Genomic DNA, 27,492 nt, shown 5'->3' on the forward strand with positions numbered 1-27,492 from the left:
TCACTAATAACAGAGTTGAAACTAATGAAAAATAAATCAATTGACTAGCCCGCAATAAAGTGGAAAATCCATGTAGAATAATGACGAATAAACAATAATGAAGTAAAAGACTTGATTACAAGAGAAAATCGATCAATTAATTTTTATGTTTCAAAGTTGAATTTCATTCAATCCTATCGATTCTCGAATAGGTCTGTTTCATAATATTTTCAGGCTAACGGATGGTTTTATATAAGTTGATAAGTTTACGGTCCTATACAAGTATTTCCTAAATGAAATTTCTAGTTATCGTGGAACAGACTCTAGTGACAGGGAATAATTTGATATTGCAGATAGTCAGACAAACCTTGAAAGGAAACATCTGTCAACTGTATTATTATCTTAGCATTTCTTGAGGCACGAACTTTTACCCTTTCAATGGAATTCCTTAGTAGAACCCCACTCTGCATTGCGTGAAATGACCATCAGAAATGCAGATCAAGTATACTAAATCATAACACTCTGAGCCTCAATTATGATTAATAGTTGATTAGAATCTACTAGTCAATTAAGATTGGGATATCCTAATTGATTAGAATTATTGAATTAACGATCAATTGGTTGTCTTTAATTTCCTCATTGACTAAAAATGTCATTACAGTAAGAAAAAAGTATCTAGATTGTAGTATGAAATAAAGATAATTGATAAAATTTGTTGAATATGTATTGATGATTTGGAACCTCACCATAATATTAGAAAAAAACTGTTTTATTTGTCAACTCCGCTTTGTATTAATTTAAACTGCAGTTTTTGAAACCAACACATCAAACAAAACTGCAGTCCTGTAATTAAATTAATAAAAGTGAAATTGACTTAAAAGCTTTTTTCAATTATTGAAATTGAAATTATTTTCCACATTGCATTCCAAAAAAATTAAAATTACATAAATTCAATTATAAATAAAATACATCAATTTAAATAGAAAATTATACATTAATGTTAGCATACAGAAGGCGTGGAATCTCCCCAAGAAACCTATACATACGTCTGTGAATGGGGGAGAGTTCTTGCATGAAAATACAGTAACATGTATCTTTATCTGTGCTATATACTATTAACTTTATGTTTTATACAACCTATATAAGTAAATGTAACTGCTGTTTTTAGTTTATTCGAAAAAATATGTTATCAATAGCAGAGCAGAGTTGATTATAAATTTACAAGTGGGAGAGCAAGGGAACCTACGACCAGCAATGAAGCGAAAAAGTTATAATTTAATTAAATTGAGCTGGTAAGTTATACTAGATGTACGGTGAATGGAGCAGTTCCTCAGTTCCAATCCAGCCTATGCCAAAAAGCCACTCGACCAACCTACTTTTATACACCACGTCGCTGCAATCCTCAGCCTCCCTGATGACATTCGGCAAATTCCTATAGATAATTTGAGCTAGGTAATATGATGATTTGAGTTCTATTCCATGCATTAATCTAGGTGTTGAATAACCATGGTTGTTCCAGAGTCGTGTTTGGTAATTGTGTTGTATGTTAGCAAATAGGTTTATTTTATGTTTCCTTATATATGTGTGATTTTTTTAAAATAAATAACTGTCTTAGATTGAGTACAGGGAAGTCCGAGAATAGCAGCAAGAAGAAGAAGAAGAAAAAAAAGAAGAAGAAGATAGAGAAGCAGAAGTGAGACGCCTAAGTGACTGGGTGTTAAGGACATTTTTTATAATACAATTGCTTAGTCTCGACTCCAGAATAAAGAAAAAAAGGATTCTGGATTCTTTTTTCAGGATAGCTTTCATTATTGTGCGTTGAGTGACGGCCAGCGGCTCCAGGCAAGCGGATGAAACACCTCCCCAAACTATTATGCCATACTGCAATATTGATTTGGCATTTACATGGTATATCCTCCTACACAATCTAATGTCTAGTAATGTGTAGAAATTTGTTCAGTATTCTAAAAAATTACAAGTTTTTAGTTAATCATTGGTAATCCTATTAGCCTCTCAAGTCAAAAATGAGAAATTATTGGAGTGAACTTAATTTAATTCGTTGAACATAACGTTGCTTTGACAATATATTCGACTTAAGTTTAGAAGAAATGAAGGCTGACACCTTTTCTCTCTATTAGAATAATTCTCAATCCTAAAAAATTAGCAATGAACAAAATGATGATATCTCTACCTATGAAGTTTCCATACAAAATATGAATATCACAAATAATTTTCAATCTATTTCGAATAGGATAGAATGGGATGTACTTACTTCAAGAATGAGCGAAAGACAAGCTGGGTAGAATGTCATGAAAACCACGTAATTGACAACCACTGACAGGCACGCGAACCAACACAGCACTTCCAGGCGCTTTACACCTGAAACCAATTGACAAAAGAGTGATTATGTTTTATAATAATTAAAATATAAGTAACTTTTACAAATAGGTACAGTAATTTAAATTACACATTTTTCTATACAAATACTCTCAATCAACTTATATTTATTCAAGTTGTTCAACCTTTTACAAAATTATTTCGATTTAGTATGTTAATATTAAAAAATGGAAGTAGTACTAGTTAAGTCGATGGAAAAAGGAATTGAATAATAAAAAAATATTTTTAAAAAATCAGAATCGAGTACATGAATATTTAAAAAGAACTTCAGGAACTAGATTATCTATGAACTAGAATCCAGAAATAATTATTGTATTGCAGAAAAACTTGGAGCCCTGTTTTCCGTCAACAATCATTAACTGCACACAAGCGACTATAGAGTGTGTAATTCATTGATAAAAAGTGTCAATTACTTTGTAAACAGAAGTCTTATACTTCCGTTTCTAACATTAATATCTCGAATTCGAGCGAGATAGTCACAGCCCCATTAATTCTGGAAATTGATTTTGTTTCAGTTTATTCATATTTTGAAAGACACTCTAACAACATCTTAACTGTAACCGCCAGAAATTAGGATATACCAAAGGAGTTATGGGACACGTAATTAACATGATTGTGCTTTCTATTTAACTTATAATTTATTTGATGACTCTATTATTTAATAACTCCTTTTGAAATTTTCAATAAAACAAATAATCGTTGAAATTTTATTGTAACTCAGGAAAACTGTCATTTTTTCCTAACTTATCCCCTAAAATAACTGATCACAAATACTTGAGAAATTATTTTACTACTACAGATAAATAATTAGGGATTCGGTCAAATAAGGTGTTTTAACATGAGCTAGAAAACATAATAGCACTCACAATAATTATTGTTGAAATTATTAATCCGATACAATTGAAAATTCGAAATACACTGTGATGTTGATGGTTATTCCACTGATATTGTTAATAAACATTTCATTTTCTTGCACTTACATTTCAAATTAATTTAAGAATTCTTCATAAAATCGCACAAAACAAACATTTCACAAATGTTGTACAATCATTTATCACCAAATTCGACACGCTTAAGGTTTAAAGTGGGTAACCCCGCACTTGAGAGGCTCGAGACTACCTCTGGATTTCAATGTGTTTCCGATCCCGGCTTGATTGGAACTGTTTATTCGACACAAATTTCATTTCAAGTAGCCATTGTCATTTCAAGTAGCCTATCTATGGGTCTAAATTCTTTTATAATTTTATGTATTATCTAATTTGATACAATTAGGGCTAGACGGGTTTTGCATCGTTTTCACACTGGCGGCGGACGAGTCAGCGGCTTGGGCAATGTGATTTAATGGAGCATCCACACGTTGGATAGTACTGGCGGCAGACGACTTAATTCGGCTTACTTTTTGTCGGCTCCATTAAAATTACATTGCACGAGCCTCCTACTCGTCAGAAGACTCGTCCGCCGCCAGTGCAAAAACTATACAAAATCGCTACCATAGAATAAAACAATCTTGAGTATTTTTCTTGGCTGGCCCTTGGATATTGGATAATGTAGTTTACCGGAGAGCGTGCCCACACTGATGACGAGTGTCTCGACAATGGTGTCGAGTGTGATGGTGGGGCCGAGCAGCGCCATGCCTCGAGCAATGTTGTGCTTCACCTCGTCGCGACTCGACGAACTCAGTGCGTACTGCGCCAGCACAGTCGCCTTCGACAAGTCGATCAACAGCAGGAAGAAGAACAGAGCATCTCTGTCAAATAAATGCACAACATTAGATTGGATTTCAGTTCTTTATTCATGAATGTTACAATATATACGGGCTGAAGAAACACAGTTTTATTTTTGTCACATCCACATTTATTATATTTAATTTAATTTATTCATAGACAATAGATACAATGCAGGTAAAAACAACTAGTATTCGCCCAAAACTGCTTTAAACCTTAATTTGGAATACACGGTCTAGAGGTTATGTAAATAATAACTTAATTCACACACTATTTTGAGTCCAAAAATGTATGTGAATACACTTTACTGTAAATATACTTTTGTACAGGACTGCAGTTCTGTGAAACCAACACATATTCACTTGTGGATGTGTTGGTTTCAACACGAAACTGCAGTCCTGTATGAAAGCATAATAAATGTGAATGTGACAGAATTAAAATAGTGTTTTTTCCAATTATGGAGAAATGCCACAATATCAATTCTCATTCAACAAATTTCATATATACTGACTTTACATTAAATAACAGTATTACTATTTATTCAACAAGTTCCATAAAGTATACAAAAATAATTAATGAGAATAAAGAATTGTATCAAATTATAATATGAGAGACAAGTCCAGAAAACACCAATAAAATACTGGCTTGGCTGAACAGTGAATTACTGGAATTCTGAATGCTAAACTGCTGGCTTGTAATATTAGTGTAGTAAATAAATAGATGAAACTTACTTATTGATCTAAATTTAAAATTGTTTTAGGTCCGGTTTCTATGACACTTACCTAATCGACCATCAAACATACAGACTTAATGGCCATCAGTTTTAATAAGTGTCTTAGAAACCGAACCATAGATAACATTACACACTATATTGACAATTATTGTAATTTAAAATAATAACAGCCAACAGCATAGCACAAGAGTAACTCGATTATACATCACTACCTATCAAGTGAGAAGTCGAGACAACCATGATAAAAAATAAATCTCTTATTATATTATAAGGAAATAATTATGAAAATTTGTTTTATTAATAACTTTATGAAAAAATAATAAGAAAAGCCCAGATAACAACTTCATTTCAAAAATAGTTACAATTATTATTGACGCAACTTGCTTTTTGAATAATACATGAACGAATGAGTGGTGTGCGTGTTTCATTAATGAAATGGATGGACCCTTTCAAAGCTTGTATACTAAAAGTACTTTATCACGTTAATAAAGGAATGAAGTAGGATATCAGCAATAGGCTTATCATATGCATACATTCTTTACTAATGTGTACAGAAGGTGCATTAATGTGATTGAGGTGTACAAATAGACATAATCAATCATACAAGAATTAATGCATATTTTATAATAAAATAACTTTTAAATAGCATAATACAGGCGCATAAATTAAAGTGTTTTTCTTAAGAATTATAATAGTTGAATATCGGTAAACGGATGTCTACCATCTGGAAACCCAGGAATCGTCGTAATTTTTGTATTAAGTTGAAATACTCTATATAAAGAAATGTATAAAAAATTAGACTTTTTTAGATCTATATTTTGAGGTCTATATAAAGATAACGTTTCAAATAGACCTTGGAACTGAGTTAGTACCTTTGGTTTTCGTCAAATAGCTAAAGTTGGAATGTGAATAGATTTTACCTTGGTGAATGCTAAAGTCTCCAGTACTGTTAACAATTAGATACATTCTGATAAAGTAGAATTACTAAAACTTATCGTTCGTCGATAATTATATTTTTGAAGTCCAGATGTGTATTTCTTCCTACATGAAATGGAAAAATATTACAAAAATTATACCCCAATAATTCGCTTCCCAAATCAATTTGGTTTCCAGTTTCATGGGCATTGAAGAAAGTACGGTACATTTACGAGAAGAATTGAGAAAAGGTGAATTATACCACCCAATATCAAACTGAACTGTATTCTACAAAGACCCTCATAAGAAATTAATACACAATATATAGTTGAATTAATTTATTGAGAAAGGAATACGTGAAATTTTTACTCACTTGAGATCAGAAATGTCACTCCTCATGAAATTGATAACACTGGACGTAAATACAAAACTGGAAAAGACAGTGAATAGCCCTGCAATACCTGCAACAAAACGAAAAAATACCGTTACTACCAATAATCAATCAAATTCAATCACAGATTATAGCAATTCATCAGAATCAAGTCGTTCTTCCAGTATTTCTAATTTATAAATATCAAAAACTTGACTGACTTAAAAGCTTATTTCAAAGCTCAATAATAATCAGTTGAAGCTGAGATTTCTTGGAGCTGTGGAGGAGAATTTCCCTCTTACTAGTACCGGTATTAGGATTTAAGTACGGTATATTGTTTAATGATATTCTACAGGGTTGGGTTGAGAAGTATGGCCAAATTTGAACTGCCAGTTACACACTCATTTTTAAACGTAACTAAAAATTTAAATTTTTAATGTGTACCTTGGATAACGCCCTTTACCATCTACAAAAAATACCATACAGTATTTGAAAAGGCGATTGTTCTTGTTCGTAGACTTCTGTAGATGTTTTGGAATTTATTCATAATCCTCTAAAGCCTACCTATACCTAAGTAGGTATTACACGAAGTAACAAAATCCACTTTAATTCCATGGAACATCATAACCACTGATCTATTAAAATGACCAGAAACTAGTTTTGGTTGCTCCACCATAATCAATCTCTATCAATGTGTAGTTGACATTGGTGTAACAACAACAACAGCTGAATTCTTCTCATTTTTTAATAAAGTTGTCAAATCATTTTCAAGTTTTTTGAACTTAGCTATCTATTACAGTTACATAATCTTAATTACCGCCTAAAGTTTATATTCATTATTTTCAAAGTAATCAAGGTCAATAGAAATCTATGTACCCTTTTTAAAAATTTAAGTCACTACATGTTTCGGCTATATGATACAATATTATGAAGTCCTTGTTATATGAAACCACTTGATAATGGCATCATATAGCCATTACATGTTGTGACTAAACAATTTAAAAAAGGTGTTCTTAGATTTATATTTAAGAGTAGCCCTAAAAAAAAGACAATTTGATAGTGAACCATAAATCTATGAGTTTAATGGTTCATTAAAATGTAAAATGTTACTTATTAAATGTAATAGACCATCAAGCACATAGATATAATGGTCCATTATATTTAATAAGAGCACTAGAAGCTAGTCTCTTAAATTCTGTGATAAAATAAAACTAAAGTATCATGATCTTCCAAGGATTGGGGACAATATTGATAAAATTAAAGTTTCAATAAACTTTATAAATCCAAGTAATCAGAAACGAATAAATCCATGAGGATCAGGATCAGGAAGAATATGATCGAGACAGTCAGCAAGCAAAGGAAACAGAAACGGACTTCCCATGAATTAGGAAGAGGAACGATCACTTTCGCTTTCGGACGGAGCGTGAAGCAAAGTGTTATGACGTCACATCCACGCGACGACGCCTCGCCAAAGAGAAAGCTCTCACAGATTGTCTCTCTCCCGCGTATCTTTCTCATTTTCTCTCTCCCGAGCATCAATCCATTCTTCTTTCTCTAGTGCATCACTCCAATATATTGTCTCACTCTTGTGTATTACTGGTCTTTTTTATAACCATAACACATGCTCTTCCATTTGTATTGAACCAATTTGACACTCCATATACCTCCTCACTACACTTATAAAGATACACCTTCCTCCTCCATTTACTACCGATTTGGTATTTGTCTTCTGTCTCTCGAAAATTGTTCTTATTAATTCTTCATCCTTCAACTTTTCTATTGCCTTTTTCTTTTTCTTAACATTCAGCGAATACTTTTGAACTGGATAACGACGATATTGTCACACCGCTAATGAGAAAATTTGAGAAACTAGTTTTATCGATGCCACCTTATCAACAGTGGCGGCTCGTGGACGAAAATTTAGGGGAAGCCCAAATAACATGAAAAATCGAATATGACATAGGCTATCAAGTATGGGATTTGAAAGATGGATTCCTTATTATTCCCAATTCCGTTTGGTGTCGAAAATAAGTCATTTGAGAAAAATATTGAAAAAATAAAACTATACTTTAAGCATGCCTGAATTTTTGTATAAAGGAGGTTACTCACTTTGGTCTTTTTTGTCACTATCAGTCCACTTGAAGAATGGTGTCTCTAAGAGAGCACAAACTTAATCTATTGATGGTTCCATAATATAATTACTATTCAGTATTCACACTACAAGATTATAACACTACACTAACTGTAACTAACACTATTACTTCCACAGATACATCATTTACACCGGTATATTTATAGAATAATGTTCAATAGAATAAATTATTCTCAATAGCCTAATAAGAATCAGCGCGATGTGTACCGTGTTGTTTTCAAGATTTTTAGGATAACCTCAAACTTTTAACAGCAGACATGCGGTTCATCAACCGAGCGCTTTTAAAACTTCGATTGTGCCAACCTGATCGATAGAATTTTTGCAAAACACATTCCTCGTTTTTACGTTATGTTCTGCATTTTCATATTGCAAGGTTGGTAGTAAGGGGATGCCCCAGCTTGTCTTGCAGTACCTATAGGCTTCACTAATGTAGAGTCTATAAGTATGTATATATCGTTTCCATGGCAACGCGTGTGTATAGTACTCCTGCAGCGACCAAGGTCAGTACTGCAAAATAGAACACGGCATCCCTTGAGCAAAATGCAGCTCAGAACGAATATCTCAGTAATATGGGACAACAACAAAACTCACCAGCGACAAAATGCTTCACATTTCATACGCACAGCCAGCCTTATTCAGATTCAGCTAATAAGATTAATGATAAGTTATTGAACAATAAATAATCGTAACCTTATGAATATTCTGGGAACTTCATTTACTTATTCTTATTATAAAAACATTATTTTGTATTGGAATATTTTGGTACAGCCGGGCAGTACTTGATTCCCCCGACGAGCCGCCATTGCTTATCAATCAGTCCTAATTAATACTTATTAGGCTACATTATTAGTCTTCCTCATCTTCCTAACAACGTCTATGAGAAACCCAAGTACTGTATCTACATCTTTCACCTACTCCCAATTTTATTCTACCTTTTACTCTCTCACATTTTTCTTTTGCTTTCTTCCTTGAAAATCTTTGTCTTCTTCTTCTCAACAACATTTATGGGTTTAGGATACCCACGTTCTTACTCACCTATATCTTTTTCACTTAGGTGGGTAAATACATACTAAAGCTATGTTTAGACAAAGCTATTTTACTCTGCAGAGCAACAGAGCAACAATTATCTGAACATACTCAAATGTAATTTTACTGCTTTCTTCCTCTCTTTAACTACAGCTCTTCATTTTTTCTCAGATTTCTTCTTCTTTCAATTTCTTCAAACACCTTATTCAAATCAAATCAAATCAAATCAAAATTTTTTATTCGCAATACAAACAGTTGAGGGTCCTGCCAAACCCAAAGGTTTTTCGGCGGGTGCCCAGTTACAGGAAAAAAATGAGTTACAAAAGATAAATAAACTTAGACAAAATAAATATTACACTTCAAAGATTTTAAGTAAAATATGAAAGAAAACTAATGCAAAATGAAAAAATAAAATAAGAAATATACATCAGAAATATATTTCCTTCTTTTTCACAGCATCTTTCCTACCCATTTCACCACACAAAATCACCGAGTCATGAGACTGACAGTCATCAAGAGTGGTCAATTTAGTATCTCAATTTTATCAATTTTGTACCTCACAAACTGGCCAACATATCAAAAACTGACTGGAAGTAACTGGTAGCAATATTGCAATCAGCTTCATTTGTTGATAAGTTGATCATGTCGGTAACCGGTAAGACTCGTATCTTTTTCCAATATATGTGAAAAAAATGGGACTTTTCACCTTAGGACGAATAATTTTCATGTTTGCCTCCTAGTCTCCTAGTTACAATCCAAAATGAGCTGCAAAGACATACATTTGCAAAGTCATATCATCTCTCGCTTTATATTTTTAGAATTTTGTTGCCTCGACTTAATAATAAAGAGAATAAATTAACGAAGTTTTTTCATTAAAACTATAAATTTGATTACAATAAAATTGAATAATATCAATTCAAATTGAACAATTTAAAGTTTAATTGAATAACACAATTAACTCAATTGAATAGTTTAACGTCTATTTCAGAAAACATGAAACGGACCTTGGCAGTAGATAGGTAGGATACTAGCAGCAGACGGTAGGTAGCATACCATAAAACTAGATATATATACATGGGTAAATGAAAGTATAGTTATCTCCTACGTATGTATCATAACAGCAGTAAAAATGCGGCTCGACTGGTCGCTTGCGAAGCGATTATATCACTCGAAATTATCCACGCCGCATTTCCTGAAGAACGCGCGCATCCTGCACCTTTTCAATGTAGATGGTTACACCTCTAGCTTCAGACACCTATTTCTTCACTACCCAACCTGATAATAATATGTCATGACTGTAGCAATTCGGGTAAAGTACACGTGATGATTAACTTGAACAATTTTTAATCTTGTTTTACGGATGACACTGAATCTTGATGATTAATAGTAGGCTGGCTGTAATGATTTAAAATGACATTCCAGAAGCAAGAAGCTTGAAAAATCTAAATTTCAGTCTCACAGATTATATCTATAATAAATTAATACTTGAAAGTTCATCATTTTATGAGAGGTTCATTCAGTAACTGTTCAATAATGAATTGGAAACTTCTTACTCCTATTTAAGAAACTAATAATGTTGATGCAGTGAAACTGCAAAAATATATAGTTCCCCAATTATCAAACCTAATGCTTAAAACTTTGAACATCTAGTTGGAGAGAATCGTGCAAGGAATATTGTTTACGATAGAGACCTAAACAGTTGGCGAGCAATGTATAAAATACGGTACTCGAGTAATCCTCAACCCTCGATTAAATTCACGGCAAATGCATTGGAAAATTGCCACAGCCAAGCAATAAATGCTTTTATTATGGCATCGTACGTCTCAGGATTGATCATAAAATTTTAGAATTAGTAGGCTACACATCAATAAAAATAATTATAAACCTGTTTTCTATCAACAATACTGCGTCCTCTACAATATCACAACAATAGATAGTTTCAACTATTGAGTACTGTTTCCAAACTTGCTTAAACTTGGAAGAGGTAGCCAATCGTTGAACAGTCTGAAACTTCTTATTTACTTGAAGATTATTTTTGAATATATTAAAGAAAACTGAATCATTAAGGCCTTTAAATCATAGGAAAGAAACATGTGTCTTTGAACAATACAAAGCTTCTTTGAGTTGAATAGAAATATCCATTAATAAAAGTTTCTAGAGAATTATAGAAAAGTAAATGAAATAATGTAAAAAAGGAACTGGTTCGTGGAGAACTTATTTTATTTCATGTTGTTTTCTTATTCAAAATAATAATTAGGGAACAAACATTGTGAAAATGTTGAACCACATGTCAGCATGATTGATGATATGGTACTCTAGGATTTCTATCATCCATAACAAAGCTTTACAAGAACAAAAACCTTGACATTTCTACGGAGTAGGATATTGAAAACTCGTTTTTTACTTCTGGAAAGATGGGCTCAAATTTTGAAGCCTATTATTTCCTTAACCTGTAACATTCACAGGTGATGAAGAAGTATTTGTATTTGATTGGTGAACGGCACGAAATCAAAGCTCATTTATTCATACGGAAAGATATACGACACATATTTGGTATACACGAATCCAAATAATCGAAAGATGTACGAGGATATAATCAGCAGATATAACAGACTTGGGAAGTCTAAACAATCTAGAAAATGAAAATGTGGTAATTCCAGTATCCCAAAATTACATAAACTGAGTAACTAGACACATCAACTATTATAATAATTAATCTATGCTCAATTTGCTTATACTGGGGGTATGATACCAGTAAGAATTACTATAGCATTTTTATAATACACATTTTAAATTCAGATTTAAGCCGCTTCAGAAATGAATGAAAAATAACTAATCTAATCTTTAAAATGCATAGTCAATAGAATAGAAATACTAGTAATAAGTCATAGGCGTAGTATGTCTGCAGTATATGAAAACCAATTTGTATAGTCTTAAGCAATTATACATAGGCATGAAGTTTAGGCTATTATTCCAATTTGAAGGAGCTCAGTAGTACCACTAATAAATCAATAATGCAACGTTTTTTTCTAAATACAGCTCTCTCAATTAGTTCACATTAGTTTCAGTCGAGCTTAAAGAATTTAAGAAAAATTTGTCTCAATCGTTCCAGTAATTCTCCAACACCTCTTTTCTCAATATTTTTTCTTGCATCATCCTTTTTTTAGATCTACTCTGAGCTTGAAATAAGACGCGTGAGGAAGAGCGCATCAGAACAGAAAATGGGTCAAGATCAAGTTTAAACCAGCCTTAACAAGTTAACACTTTAGATTTGTTTATTACAGGATGAGCAACTGCTTATTAGAGCAACAGAGGTCTTCCTATTCATTGATGGACTTGACCTACACCAATGTACCCAACATCTAACCTGCATAGGTTCATATGCACCATCAATCAGGTTTACATAAAGATTATGCTCGCGTCAAATAATGTGTTACATTCAGGGTTTAAACCAACAGCTGATAAATCACTGTTTAAACTAGAATGGTGCTTATGATCCATAGGTAAATGAAAATTCAAGTGATTTTTCAAGAAAAAGTAATGAAGAACAAATTCAAGTTATGTGTTCATTGATTGTCATCAAGAACCAGGCTTGGAATAATTTTTTGGACAAAAGTTTTTTTCCGAAAAAGAATGGCCTTTTCAAAAGTATTAAATCCATTAGAAATAGAATGTATTTTCATAGAATAAAATTCTTTATACTTGCATCTACATTGAGAAAATCATTATGAAAATAGCATTTTTATTTTATTTAAAGAAATAAGATCACATTAGGAGTGTCAAGTATTTCTAACAGTAGCCTATGAAATATGATTTAATGAATTAATTGAAATAATGAAACCTCGGGAAACCAGCATGATAAAATAGTATCAGAAACTTGATGAAGTGAATATTCTATTAATATTATACTTCAAATATTTTCAACACACTGATAATGAAATTTACAGGAAGCGTGTTATCTTTCGCAAGTTTTAGAAAAAGGTTATGTAGCCAAATATGGTATCACTTGTCCAACTCGACCTCAAAACGTTATAGAATGTAATTTTTTGTGACATCTTACAAGCTACTCAATATCCTGAATTAACGAATACACACATGTTCCAATCTTGAAAAAAAAACTACATCAAAGTTTGCCAAATTGTCGCATTTTTACTATTATTACTATCACATTATTATAGTTTGTAGTGGCACTAAAACCTGTTGAGAAGCTATTCTTTCTAGCAAAGAGAAATAGAATAAGATGTACATGATACCATGGAATAGTATGATATTTGTATGAATATTCAAATTGTCTTAGTTCCAATTCAAACACACATGATAAGCCTAATCCAAACATATTCAAGAGAAACTAGAATTAGAAACAATCCAAGAGAATTGGAAATTCAAATATGACGTAAGCTGTCAATGTACGACAGAAATAATTATATTTTACATTGGCAAAGATGATTAGAGAGAGCATTCCTTGATAAATTCTTATTTTATCACAGTATCAACTACCTAACAATGTACTCTATTGACAAATCTTATCAAACATTTTTCAACACAATGCTCGCTTATCAAGCAGTTTGGTCATTTTCCATAACATTGAATGAGCAACAGAAATAATAATAATTGGTGATGATTAATAAATTAAACAAAACTATTCTATTAGTGTTTATTTGATCAGTATATCCAAATCCATCCAACATTTGTTGAGGAATAAGAAATATAATTATAGGGGAGAAATCAAGTGCTTCTTTGAATATTTCTTTCTACAATCCAACATCTCAACACATTATTTTTCAGTTTTATGAACTAACGATATAATTATCACATCAACCACTCTGAAATGAGTAGCTCTTGACCACACATATAACTGTCACATATGACAGCTAGCTCATGCGGTGTGGCTTCAATGTGAACAGACAAATTCACTTTCCTTTCAATTTCCACCTCAAGAACTACCGTTCTACAAATGTATATGATACTTTCTCTCATATCCCCATCCTGTCACACGCACATAGCCTTCACAAACTGGAATAAGAATAAAATATGTAGCTTCCTTACTAGAACTAAAGAAGTTTTTGAAAAATTTCTTAATTTTTTTCTGTCGAAAACTGGAGACAAAAAGAAATTATGGTAGCTTCAAAAACACAAATACGCTTGGTTCAATTATTCAGAATTGTGATTTATTTTTGGGGTTGAGAAATGTAGAATTTGGCTATTTTTTCATCTATTATTATCGATTCACAAAGCAAAATACAATATCCACAAGCCTATACTTATTGTTTCATCTACAAATTTATCATCGGAAAATCAGTATTTAGTTCTATTTTAGAGAAATGAATATTCATTCCTACAATAATAATTATATTTATTAATTCTCATCCAATTACAGAAGTTCAAGTCTAAGTGAAATTTGCTAGTTCTCACTAAAAAAATATAGCATTAACAGATTTTACAAAATTATTCGATGACTGCAAAAAATGAAGAGACCAACAAAGTAAATTTGTTCTAGTTATTGAAAAAGTAACTAACCAATTCTGCTATTTCATATTTTTTTTTAAATATGATTTTATTACAGATGAAGGGACCAAAATTTAAAAAAGTATATATTTGTGAATTACACAGGAAATTAATGTAAAATAATTAAATGGATTTAATCATAATCATTAGAATCTTATTTCTTTCACCAATATAAACATCCTCTTATTGGCATGGGATATAGCGTGAATGTTGATGTTGTGGAACTTTTCCATAATTGAATAGACTTAAAACGTTGTCAAAAATCCACTTTAATTAAATAAAAATTAATATTTTACACGAAAGCATGCTCCTGTAAAATATTAATTTTTATTTAATTAAAGTGGTTTTTTGACAACGTTTTAAGTCTATTCAATTCAGGCATGGGATATATTTTACACAATTTTTAATATGATCTATCTATTTTTCTATAATTGAAATTTATTCACAACACTGACATGTTACGGTAATAATTTAGAGTTTTAGACTGAAGGACCAAATAAACCTATATTTCTCTGTGAATTACACAACAAATGACTTAATTTGATCATCAATTAAAGGAAATGATTGTTGGTGTTAGACTGTATTTTCTGCCTTAGTATAAAAATCCTTTGATTGAGGAAAAGGAAATTGTAATGAAGGTTACTAATAGCACAATCCAATCAGATACAGGAAAAGCTGATCAATTGAAACAACTGAACAGGAAAAGACAGTTTCTTCAGTGCTCAAAATTTCAATACAGAGAGATCGTGAATTGAATTGAAAAGAGCAACAGGAGAATTGAATCGAGAGCAACATGGAGATGACTGTGAATAGAATAGGATCATTTTTGTTAATGAGGTACATCATATAATGAGACCTGTCTCAGATGTCAGATCTGAGATGAAAAGTGACTTTCAGGAAGAGTGAATACTAAAGAAATCATTCCGAAAAATTGGTTTTACTCATCTTGATTTTAATATCCCTCAAATAGCTAATAGCTAAAGGGATTAAAATATGTGTAAACTGAATTTATTGAAATTGTATTTTGAAACAAATTAAAATTGAAATACTACTTATAAAAAATAGAATAATCGAGAAGAAATATGAAAAATAATGTTGTTGGGAAACTTTGGAAAACAATAAAAATATAAGGAAAATCAATTTAAGTTCAATCGGGCTTTGAATTTGACCCAATTGTGCTTCAAATATTTATAGAAGCATAGAAGTGAGAAAAACAAGAGAAAACAATAAATTTTTAAAAATTCGTATAAAATTAGCTCAACCCAATTTTTACATAAGTAGACCCCAAAGAAGTAGAAATTACTAATGAAACTATCCAGAAATGTTTGAAAAAGATGTTATTTTCGAACTGTTTTTTCAAATCAATAGTCTAAACTACAAAGGAAATCACAAATATAGATATTTATAAAATCACATTATAGCGAATACTAAAGAAACAAAATTCATGAAGAATTATTGAAGTTAATAAGAACAATATGAAAACTTGTAGTACCCTTTATTATTAAAAATATTACAATAACTAGTTTCGACTAATTTCAACTTTTAAATGACCTAAGTTATGGTCGAAACTAGTCATAATATTTTTAATAATAAAGGGTACTACAAGTTTTCATATTGTTCTTATTAATTAAAAAAAAATTGCCCATTCAAGTGAAGTGTTTTTATTGAAGTTACTATTTGGTTGCCTTGAATAGTGTTGATAGTTGTATAATAATAATAATAATAATGGTATTTCATATTTAGCTAGCACAGAATTCCATTAATTATAAGTAGGAAATGAAAATAACGTTCAGAAATAAAGGGAATAGTCTGCTCATTCAATTTTCCTAGAAGTATAGAAGTATTGAATATTGAAGAAAACATGTTCAATTCATGCATTCATCAAGCCTCCTATTTTTCTTTCCGAGTTTTCACGTTTCTATACAGCCCAAATTAAATCTATCAATTGTTATTGTGGATTCACAAAAGCTATGGTCGAAGGACAGGAGGCTGAAAGACATCAGTGATCCAGGAACACTCGGAAACTAACCGCGGCCACGTGAATTATTGTTGAAATGATTTATGACTGTGCACACTGCACAATTGCACAATATTAATGAATGAAGAATTGTAGCGGTAGACCGACCCACTGTCACCGTTCTGTTATCAAAGCAATCCCAAAGCTCAAGGACAATTCTGTTTACATCGAGCACTGCAGCAGTAGTTAACCTCAAAACATACCGCTACACTGACACAGCACGTTGCTTAACAATCTTTTGAATACGTTAGGTTTCATCTATAATAACTATAAATTGAATGGCGTAACAGGTCAGGACACTGCTACTACAAAGGTCGCTCTAGTGAACGCTCATTTACATCTGCACTGTACTGTACAGGAGCCACGTAGTCGTTGATCAATAAATTTGAACTTCTGCAATAATTAGAAATGTATAGAATGATATATTAGCAGCGATTTCAGAGCTTAGATATTGTATGATTTGATACCAAGTTAACAGGTGGTATGCAAGAATTACAGTAATAAATTTGAACGCTTGCAATAATTAGAAATGTAAAACATTACATTAGCAGCAATTTTAGAGCTTAGATATTGTATGAATTGGTACCAAGTTAACAGGTGGCATGCTTGAATTACAGTAGTAAATGTAAACTTCTGCAATAATTGAAAATGTATAAAATTATATTAGAAGCGATTTTAGAGTTAGATATTCTAAGATTTGATACCAAGTAAACAGACATGCAGGAATTACAGTTATAAATATTTATAGACTAATACTGTACTATAAAATTGGATGTGTATAACATGACATTTGTAGAGACTGTGGAAGTTGGATTCTATATGAAAACAGAGAATTCAATTTATAAAGTACAGAATGATTAGGGTACTACTATGATAATAGGGAAAATCAAATCACACAGAGTACTACTGAATATCCTATTATATTAAGCGAGCAATCTCTGTATGTCTGTTTATATTTTTATATCTGGTTATTTATGTTCAACGGATCTCGAAAACGGCTCTAACGATTTTTACGAAATTTGGAACATAGTAGGTTTATGTTATAAGAATTCGATTGCACTAGGTCTCATCCTTGGCTGAAACAGCTGAGACTTTCGTCGTCTGTGGATAGTAAAAAGTGAGCGAGTGATTCTGTGGAAAATCATAATATCGCATCCGAGAAATTCATAAGCTGACGTATAGCCAGCTGCTGTAAAATATAAACACGATCATTTTAGAAAATTGTGTTCTGTTTATCAATAAATGAAAATAACGAGCGAAGCTCGGTGCCCCGATATTCACTATGATATAAAGAATAGGCTACTTTTTGAAGAAACTGATACTGAGCCGTGATTATTATTATTATTGACTATATAAAAATACTGTATTTCATTTCAACAGAAAATCATAATTTATTTCCATGTTTATTTATGATTTTCTATTCACTGGATTAGCTGTGTTATTATAAAAATGCAATTTAATAGCGTAAGGAATAGGCTACTTTTCGAAGAAACTGATACTGAACCGTAATTATTATTATTATTGACTATATAAAAATACTGCATTTCATTTCATCAGAAAATTACAATTTATTTCCATGTTTATTTATGATTGTCTATTCACTGGATTAGCTGTGTTATTATAAAAATGCAATTCAATAGCATCTAATAAGCAATATCTTTAGAAGAAATTCCTAATGGTCAGAGCTGCAATATCACAATTTTACAAAGTGACGCTGGTACTGACTTTCAATTCTGAAATACAGACTAGAAGATTGACCTTCAACAATAGTGAATCTGCAATGAACGCATAATGATTTACATGTTGATATTCAATGTAGGCTGTACATAATTTGAATTGAAATTAATGTTATAAGAAATCCCAACGGTTAAATTTGAAGTTGCGAAACGTCACCGATTATCTTTCGGCAGTCTTCCTTGACACGCTTGGCTCTGCTCAGCTCGGTGTGAGGATGGAACTTCCAACTTCCTTTCATTCAACGGAGAAATAGGACTGTGATGACTTAATTGTCGGCTTCAGGCACAAAACTTCATGCATTATAATAGAATGGTGTCGACACATATTGACGATCGCGTATCCCTCACCATGTCACTAACAAATGTCATTCATTTTGCAAATCCTGTATGAGGAAATTTGAAGGATGTCTGTGGGAATATGGAACTACATTCTTCTTCGATTACTCTATTCTCTTCTTTATTCAATATTTCTTTTTTAGTGAACCATTAATTAAACTTTACGAACAAACTATTAATTATTATCTTCTTTTCTTTTTATATTCATAATCTCTTTCATAGAAAACTATTCACAATAAAATCCAAACGTTTGGAGATACAATTTAACATTTTTAAGATAACAGTGGACGGTAGAGTATCTACTATCAATTATTTACTATAAACATTACAACTATCTACTATTGGCATTAGATTAACTGTGCCAGAATAACTGAGGAATTATATCAACAATTGGATTAAGAGTAATTATTTTTTTCTAGCTATAAGACGCATCACTTAGAGTACTCTTCTGTTTTTTGGTTGGCTTGCTGATACTCTGTAGATTTCCATCTTAGAATAGAAGAATAGAATAATGATTTATTGACAAAAATTGAATACAAGCATAAATTATCAAACAAAATCACAAGCTTGGCTTTTAAGGCGTCAATAACAATAGTAGTACAAACTACAGTAATAGTAGTAACTTAGTAGTAACAGTAACAGTAACTTAATAGTAATAACTTAAAATTCAGTAACTTCGACTATTTCAACAATGAAACTTCATGAATTGAAATATCATCAAAGAAAGTAGAGTAAATAGGCATACAAAAAAGATTCGATAAAAATGGCAGAAACTTGAACTCTGGAACCATCAGTATACCAAATAAAAAGTTAAACCTCACAACTTTTTTCTAACTAATTTACATCTTATAGTAATAAATTGTAACTTAATGATTGAAGTTATTTATAAAAAAACCATCGGTATTTCCACGCATCTCTACAGTATAACGCGAGGCTTCTCCAATCTATATATGAACTACCGTTCATAATTACTGTAAACTCTTGTGCCCCCAAAATGGTTTTCCATCTTAGTCTACAATATTTTTTGTAATAAAAATCTCCTGGCCCTTTGATTTTCCCCATCATTATTATACCTTCCATCATCCAATTTTATCATGCTTACATTCCCTTAACGTTTCCCGATTCCTAACATACTCTCTCAAGGATTGAAGGATTTCCCAGAACATGGTAAACCGTAGTCGGAAATTCTAACAATTCATACCTATTTTAGCACACCCCACCATGGAGCCTTTTACTTTGTATTATGTGTTCGATATTTGTACTTTTTGTATTTTGATCTTACGTGTTTTTGTTTCTAATAAATTTGAATTTTAGTTTAGAATTGACTTTCCATTGTTATACTTTCCTTCCAATCACTTTCCATTGAGCCGAATTTCCTAGTCATTTCGAAATGTGTCTTTCCAATTTCATAAAATAATGTATTTCCAAAATAAAAAATGCAATGTAATCTTCTTCCATAAATAATTGAAGATTCTTTTTTCATGTTCTTTTTTTCAACTTTACTAGAATTATATGGAATTCGTTACAGACAAAGCATTATTAACTTTTAAATCGTCAGACACATTTCAAAATATTACCCAGACTTGATAAGGCAATCCTCCACCATAATTCTCAGCAATGCTTGGGAAGAATTACATTGATATTAATGTAAGGCACCTTAACGACTCCAATAACGACTTTTTCATTGAGGTTAACGCCCCATGTTCGTTGGTTACAAACTAACCCACTATTTCATGAATATACATTGCAATTGTACAATAGAGCTATAATAGTAATACAGCCAATAGTAGTAGATACTGAACAACAGTGGTTATAGCGGGTAATTGTTCAGCCGCCTGCTTGATTTGAATATGAGCCGCCTTGCGGTAAGATGACTGTCATCTTTGGCGGGTACCGTAATGACTTTCTGTTTTTGTTGTCATCATTCATAATCTCTTACACAATAGTATTGCACTTTTATTACACTTGGGAGCCGTTCGCCAAGCATGGGAGACTTTTAGAATTTTCAGCTGAATCCTATATTAGTTCCTCACAAAGTAAATACTTCTGTATGACTATTGACCTCCACTGTAAAGGTTATACACTTTATAGTGAATCAAATTACTTGCGGTTTGAACCAAAATAGCGTTCATGTGCAGGGTTTACTTCTATTTTGAGAACAAAATTTTTAATGAGGTGGACAGTAAAAAGCGATTGTGCAAAGAAATGGAGGAATTTTGGATTTTTAATAGACCTGCTTGAATTGAAGAGCTAGATAAAGTATCTAATAGGAGGTGACGAATTCAAACAATGCACACAATTCGAACGTTCTTCATACATGTACGCTCAAAATAGAATGGTGATAAATCGTAACATTTTTTACATTTATTGCCCTTGGCAGTAGGTATTTTTTTCAAATATTTGCTATTCAAATCATTGAATTCCCGCCTTCAGAGCATAATGAAGAGTGAGATGAATATTAGGCCTACTACAGTATTAGCAAGTACAGTATATTATAGTACTGTACCGTAGATTATATTCAACTTACATTAGCACATTTTCAAATATTTGACGTTCAATCTCTAAATGTAGGTTTCAATGGCCAGCAACGAGGAATTGGCATTAATGCTTAACTGGAGATGAATAAATTATTCTTGTCAAATTAAGAATCTTGAAAGAAATACTATGATGCAAATTGAATTTACATAGAGATGTGCGGAAATCGATTTAACAGTTGTAATTAACAAGGATATCAGGACCTAATTTCTGGAAATCATGTAGAATTTCTAATATTGTATCAAATGTGACACAATAGTGTTTCCATAAAATTTACATGGATGGAGTATAGAAAAATTGGCGTGACTAGAATTTGATTTAAATTATAAGTACCGGTATTCCTAATCAGTTAAAAAGTAAATAATTAGCTATTATTTTGTTGTTTTAAATGGCTCAACAATTTAACACTAGCGATATTGTATCCCAAAAAGCGAAGAAAATTATTCTGTCTTCCTACGAAAAAACGCAGGTATTTTTAACTCCGATGGGAACCGGTTAAGACGTTAATCTATTCAAATATAACCAGACAAACCCGGAACTTGTATTTCAACTCTTCTGTCGAGACAAAGAACTATGACTCGAGAGCACCCTAAGCTCACAAAAGTTGTCAATAGGAACGTTTTTTTACAAATATTTCGTTTCAGACAAGAAATACCTAGAATCAATGACTTCCTAAGGACATTAAGCCCCAAATTGTATTTTATGATTTCCTAAGAGCACTAAGCACCAAGTTTCACAGTCGTCAATATAGCAAATATATTCTCAATCAATTATTAATCAAAGTAGACGATACCATTTATAAACTACAAGTTTTTGTATCAGTCAAAAAGTAGAAATTCAAAATGAAATTTAGATAAAAATTTAAATTCATTATTTATTATTATTTTTAAGAACCGTAATCTACGGTCCCAAACCAATAAATGAACAACGATTTAGAACACTTTTTGGGGTCCCTCCTTCTATAAAATCTAACAGCTTGAATGAATGGATAGAGACTATTTATATTTCTAAAAAAATAATAATTAATAATGAATTTAAATTTTAATCTGAGTACTATTATTGAAAGGTATAAGCTTTAATCAACAATTAAAAATATTGCATAATTCATGTGAGAACTAAAAATTTAGTTGTTGGTTATCCATCTTGTTTTCACTATTATTATTACTATTACATTTTGTAAAACTTTAAAGTGAAGAAGCACTCACATTCTTTGATGTGACGACGTCCGTTTCGTGCTGGTATTGCACATTTTCAAGCCAAACAGAAACTGAAGTGTAGTGTTTCAAGCCGTCTTTTGTTCACTCTGTATAGTATTAATATGTCATCTACATATCGGAACCAAGTGAGTATTCTATTGGATTGGATGTGTGATTTGGGATCATGGTTGTGTAGAATGTGTTTTTGTTCTAAAGTGTTAACGAAAATCTCTGTTAGAATGCAAGATATGGGTGATCCCATAGGATCTGTTGATTTAAGGAACACACACCCTGACATAGATAACAACCTCGAAATACTCCACTATTCCCACAAAAACAGAAAATTAAATGTACTAGAACAGTTAGAAATATACAAACACACCACACAACAGCCAAACAATATTCTAAATGATCAAATCAACTTTTCCTCCCACACCCTGTTTGACAAACTCATTTAAATCCTCCTCCATTAACCGCCAAAACTCTCCTCCACCCCCACTCTGACCAAATTTCACCCTCATAACCTTAAACACTTCAGTTTCTGTTTGGCTTGAAAATGTGCAATACCAGCACGAAACGGACGTCGTCACATCAAAGAATGTGAGTGTTTTTCACATTAAAGTTTTACAAAATTTAATAGAAATTTAGTGAGTATTTTGAAACATATTGGAATTTCCATGCCTAAAGAGATCTGTTGATGGATGGTTGGTTAATATGTTGATGAACAAAGAGGTCGTGCGAGGCCCCGGCTACAGTATCTGAACAAATGACGAAGGATCTGGCTGCTATGAGCTATGGTATGTACAATGAAAGAGAGTAGCTAGCAATGGACAGATTCAGATGGAAGACTGCCAACCAATCAAACGATTGAGCTGAAAGAAGATAGAGATCTATTAAGTGAACCGAAAAGTTACAAGCAAAAATTGTAACTGAAACTAATCATCACACAAGTTTCCCCACAATGCCATAAAAATGCTCAGATTTCACAAGTCCATTATTATCTGCAAGCTCTCTAGAATCGCCATCACAATTATCCTCCGATTCCAAACTGTTCCTCCATTAGAAAGTACTGATGAGGAAAACTACAACTACAACAGCATTATGACTTTTACATCACAATCATCAGACACCAGAGAAGACTTTGACATTTGCAAATTACTGTAAAACGAAGTACGCGGTGTCAAGTAGATCAAGGTTCGTTCAATTATCGGAACGGTACAACTTTTTCGCGCCATTCATAACCTGTCTCAAGGTTACACTTATTCACACACATTTCCGAAGAAGCGCTAAGGTTTTCAGTAATTTGCTCAAATAATTAGCACGTAACATAATTATCTTGTTGATAATATTTAGGGAACCAACAAACTTAATTTCTATATCAAGCCTATTGCTTAATACATATTAATTTATTATTGGAATGTATGTCATTTTGACTAGAGTTGTAATCACATAGGAAGACGTATACTGATCAATAAATTACAGTAATACTGTGTAGATTGCTTCCCTTACAGTGTGTAATTGAAGGGAATAAACGTTCAAATAGTATATGAGTGGTTTCGTATAAATGAGTCAACTAGTTTGGAATGGTGTTGTTGAGGAACTCTGAATGAAACACATGGGTATAGAAGGTCAACGCTCCGCATTTGAATCGCCAATACCCCAGAAACATTGCGTTAATACATATTTACTATATTTTGCTGAGAATGATGTCCAAATAATTTTTAGACTTGTGAATGGTGTTTAGGTATGAGAGCGATGATAATAGGAACCGAGTGGACCTACATGTTTGGGTGGCTTTTTAGCCACCAGTGATTTTAAAGCTCATAGCTCAGAACTGTCTAAGCTAGCAGAGTTGTGTTTAATACCGTAGGTGGTAGGCTTACACAAAAATCTTATTGAATTATTTGGATATTTTTTACCAATTACGAATATATAACAGACTAGGTACTACTATTCTGGTATACAGCTAGTATTTTATTGCTTTTAATTCAAGATGAATAAATAGAATTGTTATTGTTTATAGGCCTACAATCAAATTACATTAAAATGTAAGATAAATAATTATATTGAATGTAATGGAATAAAAATTATAATAATTCTATTTTCGAATAGTGATTCATTTTTGACAAGGGAAGATAGACATAATAAATAACCAGATAACTCTAAACTTTCATCGAAAGTTAATTTCAGGATACAGTTGAACTTGTGTAATATATCTTGCACTGAAAAGTACATACATTGCAAAATTCCATTTCCGCAACTAGTTGGATAAGTCAGTCATCAGACACAAGTCCAAATGTTCAAGGAAGCTAGTCTGACTCTGCTTCTCAGTCAGGTTTCAGTGTAATATTCATGTGAGCACAGGAATCTCCCAATAATAAACAATCTGAGGACTTTCACTATTAAGTCGCGGCTTGGGAGCTTTCTTCTCAGCTGCTTGTAAACAACTGTTATAGCACAGCTACCACTATAGTTCAATTTATAAATCACTGCTTATTTATAATACCATTGCTTAGCGAAGAGTTCAATTATAATTATAATTATTATTGTCCAGAGTGTCTCTGAAATTTATTTTTCACCTGAACGGTATACCCAAGTATTTTACTATTTTATATTTTATTCTATACCCAAAACTGTTTTCTACAAACTGATACAAACATGAAATCCCCATGCCATTTTAATTGATTTCTTCTTCTTCTTCTTCTTTCTTTCTTTCACGGGTTATGCATTGTTGTCTGTTCCGAGCCACTATGCCTCTAAAATCAACCCATCTTTTCCAGAGACGTCCGCGATCTCTTCTTCCATATGACTGATACAATTCATTTTCAAAGAAGATAATTTTCAAAGATGGATCAACATTCTTCGAAATGATGAGACTGAATGTAAAAAAAGAATTCAATTCGATCGAGTGAGACCGCAGTTTGATGAGATATATGTCAAAACATGTTGTGTTTAAGTTTGAAAGGGAGTAGAGGGATTATTTTAGTGATAAACCAGTGATTTCAATTAAATTCTTATATCAAATTCTTTCACCAAAACTGGTAAATAATTAAATTCTAAAGATAAAATGTAACAGCAATTTATATTCATTAAATATGAAGATACGCGTGAAATACATAACTACATAGGATTATATCCTACATAAGCCTGTATTATTCTATTCTGAACAATTTTTATGCATTTTCAATCATCAAATCAGATTTCATAATATGAAGAATAAAACCACGATATGAATCCTAATTATTTAGAATCCTCCTACAAGACTATCAATCTGTGTGTAGAGAGGAGGAATTATTAATATTAAATAAGTAGAAAGGACTTTCAAAATATTTTTCAAAATTATGAAATTCTACTAATTTGACAAAAACAGTTTAATAATGAGAATCAATTATACACATCAACATTTCACAAAATGATGAAATCCACATCTCTCAACCTGTATAATCGTCAAGGTATTCAAACTCATTATCAACACTTTGTATAACGTAGGCTATGGCCAAAAGCTGATTCTAACCGTATTTATGCAACTAAGCCGTTACTATCATGCCCAGACAATTATCATTATTAACCTACGAAATAATGCACATTGTAGTGAAACTTTCTATTTAAACACTAATTGTTGATTGCAAGTCGAGCATTGAACTGACAGTGACACACGCATGCGCGTACACCAGCATGCAACGTAAATTTAATTTAACGGCCCACGCAAAGTCGCTATTCGAGTTTCACTTCAAGATAGAATAGCTACAATAATTAATTTATCATTGTAGCCGTTTATGAGGGGTTAAGAGATTTATATGAGTCATAACTATAACAAGTAAAACGTTTGAAAGTAACACTAACCACAATTTGAGTTCAAATTGAAACCTAATCGACATGAAGAACAAGTTATAGTTCAAAATCAAATCAAAGTACTTTCAATCACTTCATATTATAATTCTTACAAAACATAACAAAATAATAAATAATCGATTGCACTCAACCTTAGGCTAGCCTAAGTCAAAGAGTGATTCGTCTAAATTTGGTATAAATATCATAATATCCAAGGTACCTAGAATACATTCTAGGAACATTGATAATATTATAACCCTAAATTTAGGGTTATGATATTATAACAATATGCCAGATCATCAGATTATTTTCTTCAGTAACAATCTTTTACTATCATATTCATCTCTCATTGTGTTAAACTCAGATTTGATAAATAAAGCTTCAGTGCAAGTATCTCTAGGATTGAATATAGCTCAATTCTAAGAGGGGGATTCTTTGTAGAAAAATGTTGTTATGTAAAAGGAGAATAAATTTAATTTTCATACTATGAATTAAACTAGAAGTATGGTATTAAAATTGCATATGAAAGCAACCTTCATGGTTAATCAGTAAAGGTCCAGAAAACTAATATTGATCAAAATAATGTTATGCATTTAGATTTGAAGTCAGTGACCTCAACGAAGAATTGTCTCAAGGTTAAACACACTGCCTACTTGTAAATTGTAATTCGCCATAAAAACTGATTTCCAATTGGTTTCTTCCTTTTGTTCTCAATTGTGTTCAGCTTCCAATGCTTTTGCTGATGAAGAGTAGTGTTTTTGCACATTAGTCTAAGAGTATTGCCAAAGCAATTGGACCATATTATAATATATGTATTATATTATGATAAAAATGAGAACGAACATGAACCGAGAATAGAACCATGGAATAAATTTTGTGAAGAACTATTCTTCTATAATATAGTTCTCTACGAAAGAACCCATGATCGTTGCACTGATAGCGAATCAAGTAGCGACGCTTCAGTCCACTAGACTACTCCGGCTCGCCATTCAAATGAGTTCTCCGTTCATGATGAGCAGTTTAATCCAAGTACACCGTAA

The 27,492-nt window shown here is 31.9% G+C and overlaps 1 protein-coding gene across 1 annotated transcript in view; it reads right to left on the reverse strand.

Moving 5' to 3' along the window:
- LOC111049687 (3-hydroxy-3-methylglutaryl-coenzyme A reductase) overlaps positions 1-27,492 on the reverse strand; it is a 76,371-nt gene that overhangs the window by 22,496 nt on the left and 26,383 nt on the right. The window contains exons 3-5 of the mRNA XM_039420016.1: positions 6,122-6,236; positions 3,933-4,123; positions 2,252-2,358 (exon numbers count right to left, since the gene is read on the reverse strand). Of these exons, the coding sequence (XP_039275950.1) occupies positions 2,252-2,358; positions 3,933-4,123; positions 6,122-6,236 (413 nt within the window). The remainder of the gene's footprint in view (positions 1-2,251; positions 2,359-3,932; positions 4,124-6,121; positions 6,237-27,492) is intronic.

The sequence above is a fragment of the Nilaparvata lugens genome, chromosome 2 (genome assembly GCF_014356525.2).
Source record: "Nilaparvata lugens isolate BPH chromosome 2, ASM1435652v1, whole genome shotgun sequence".
Lineage (NCBI taxonomy): Eukaryota > Metazoa > Arthropoda > Insecta > Hemiptera > Delphacidae > Nilaparvata > Nilaparvata lugens.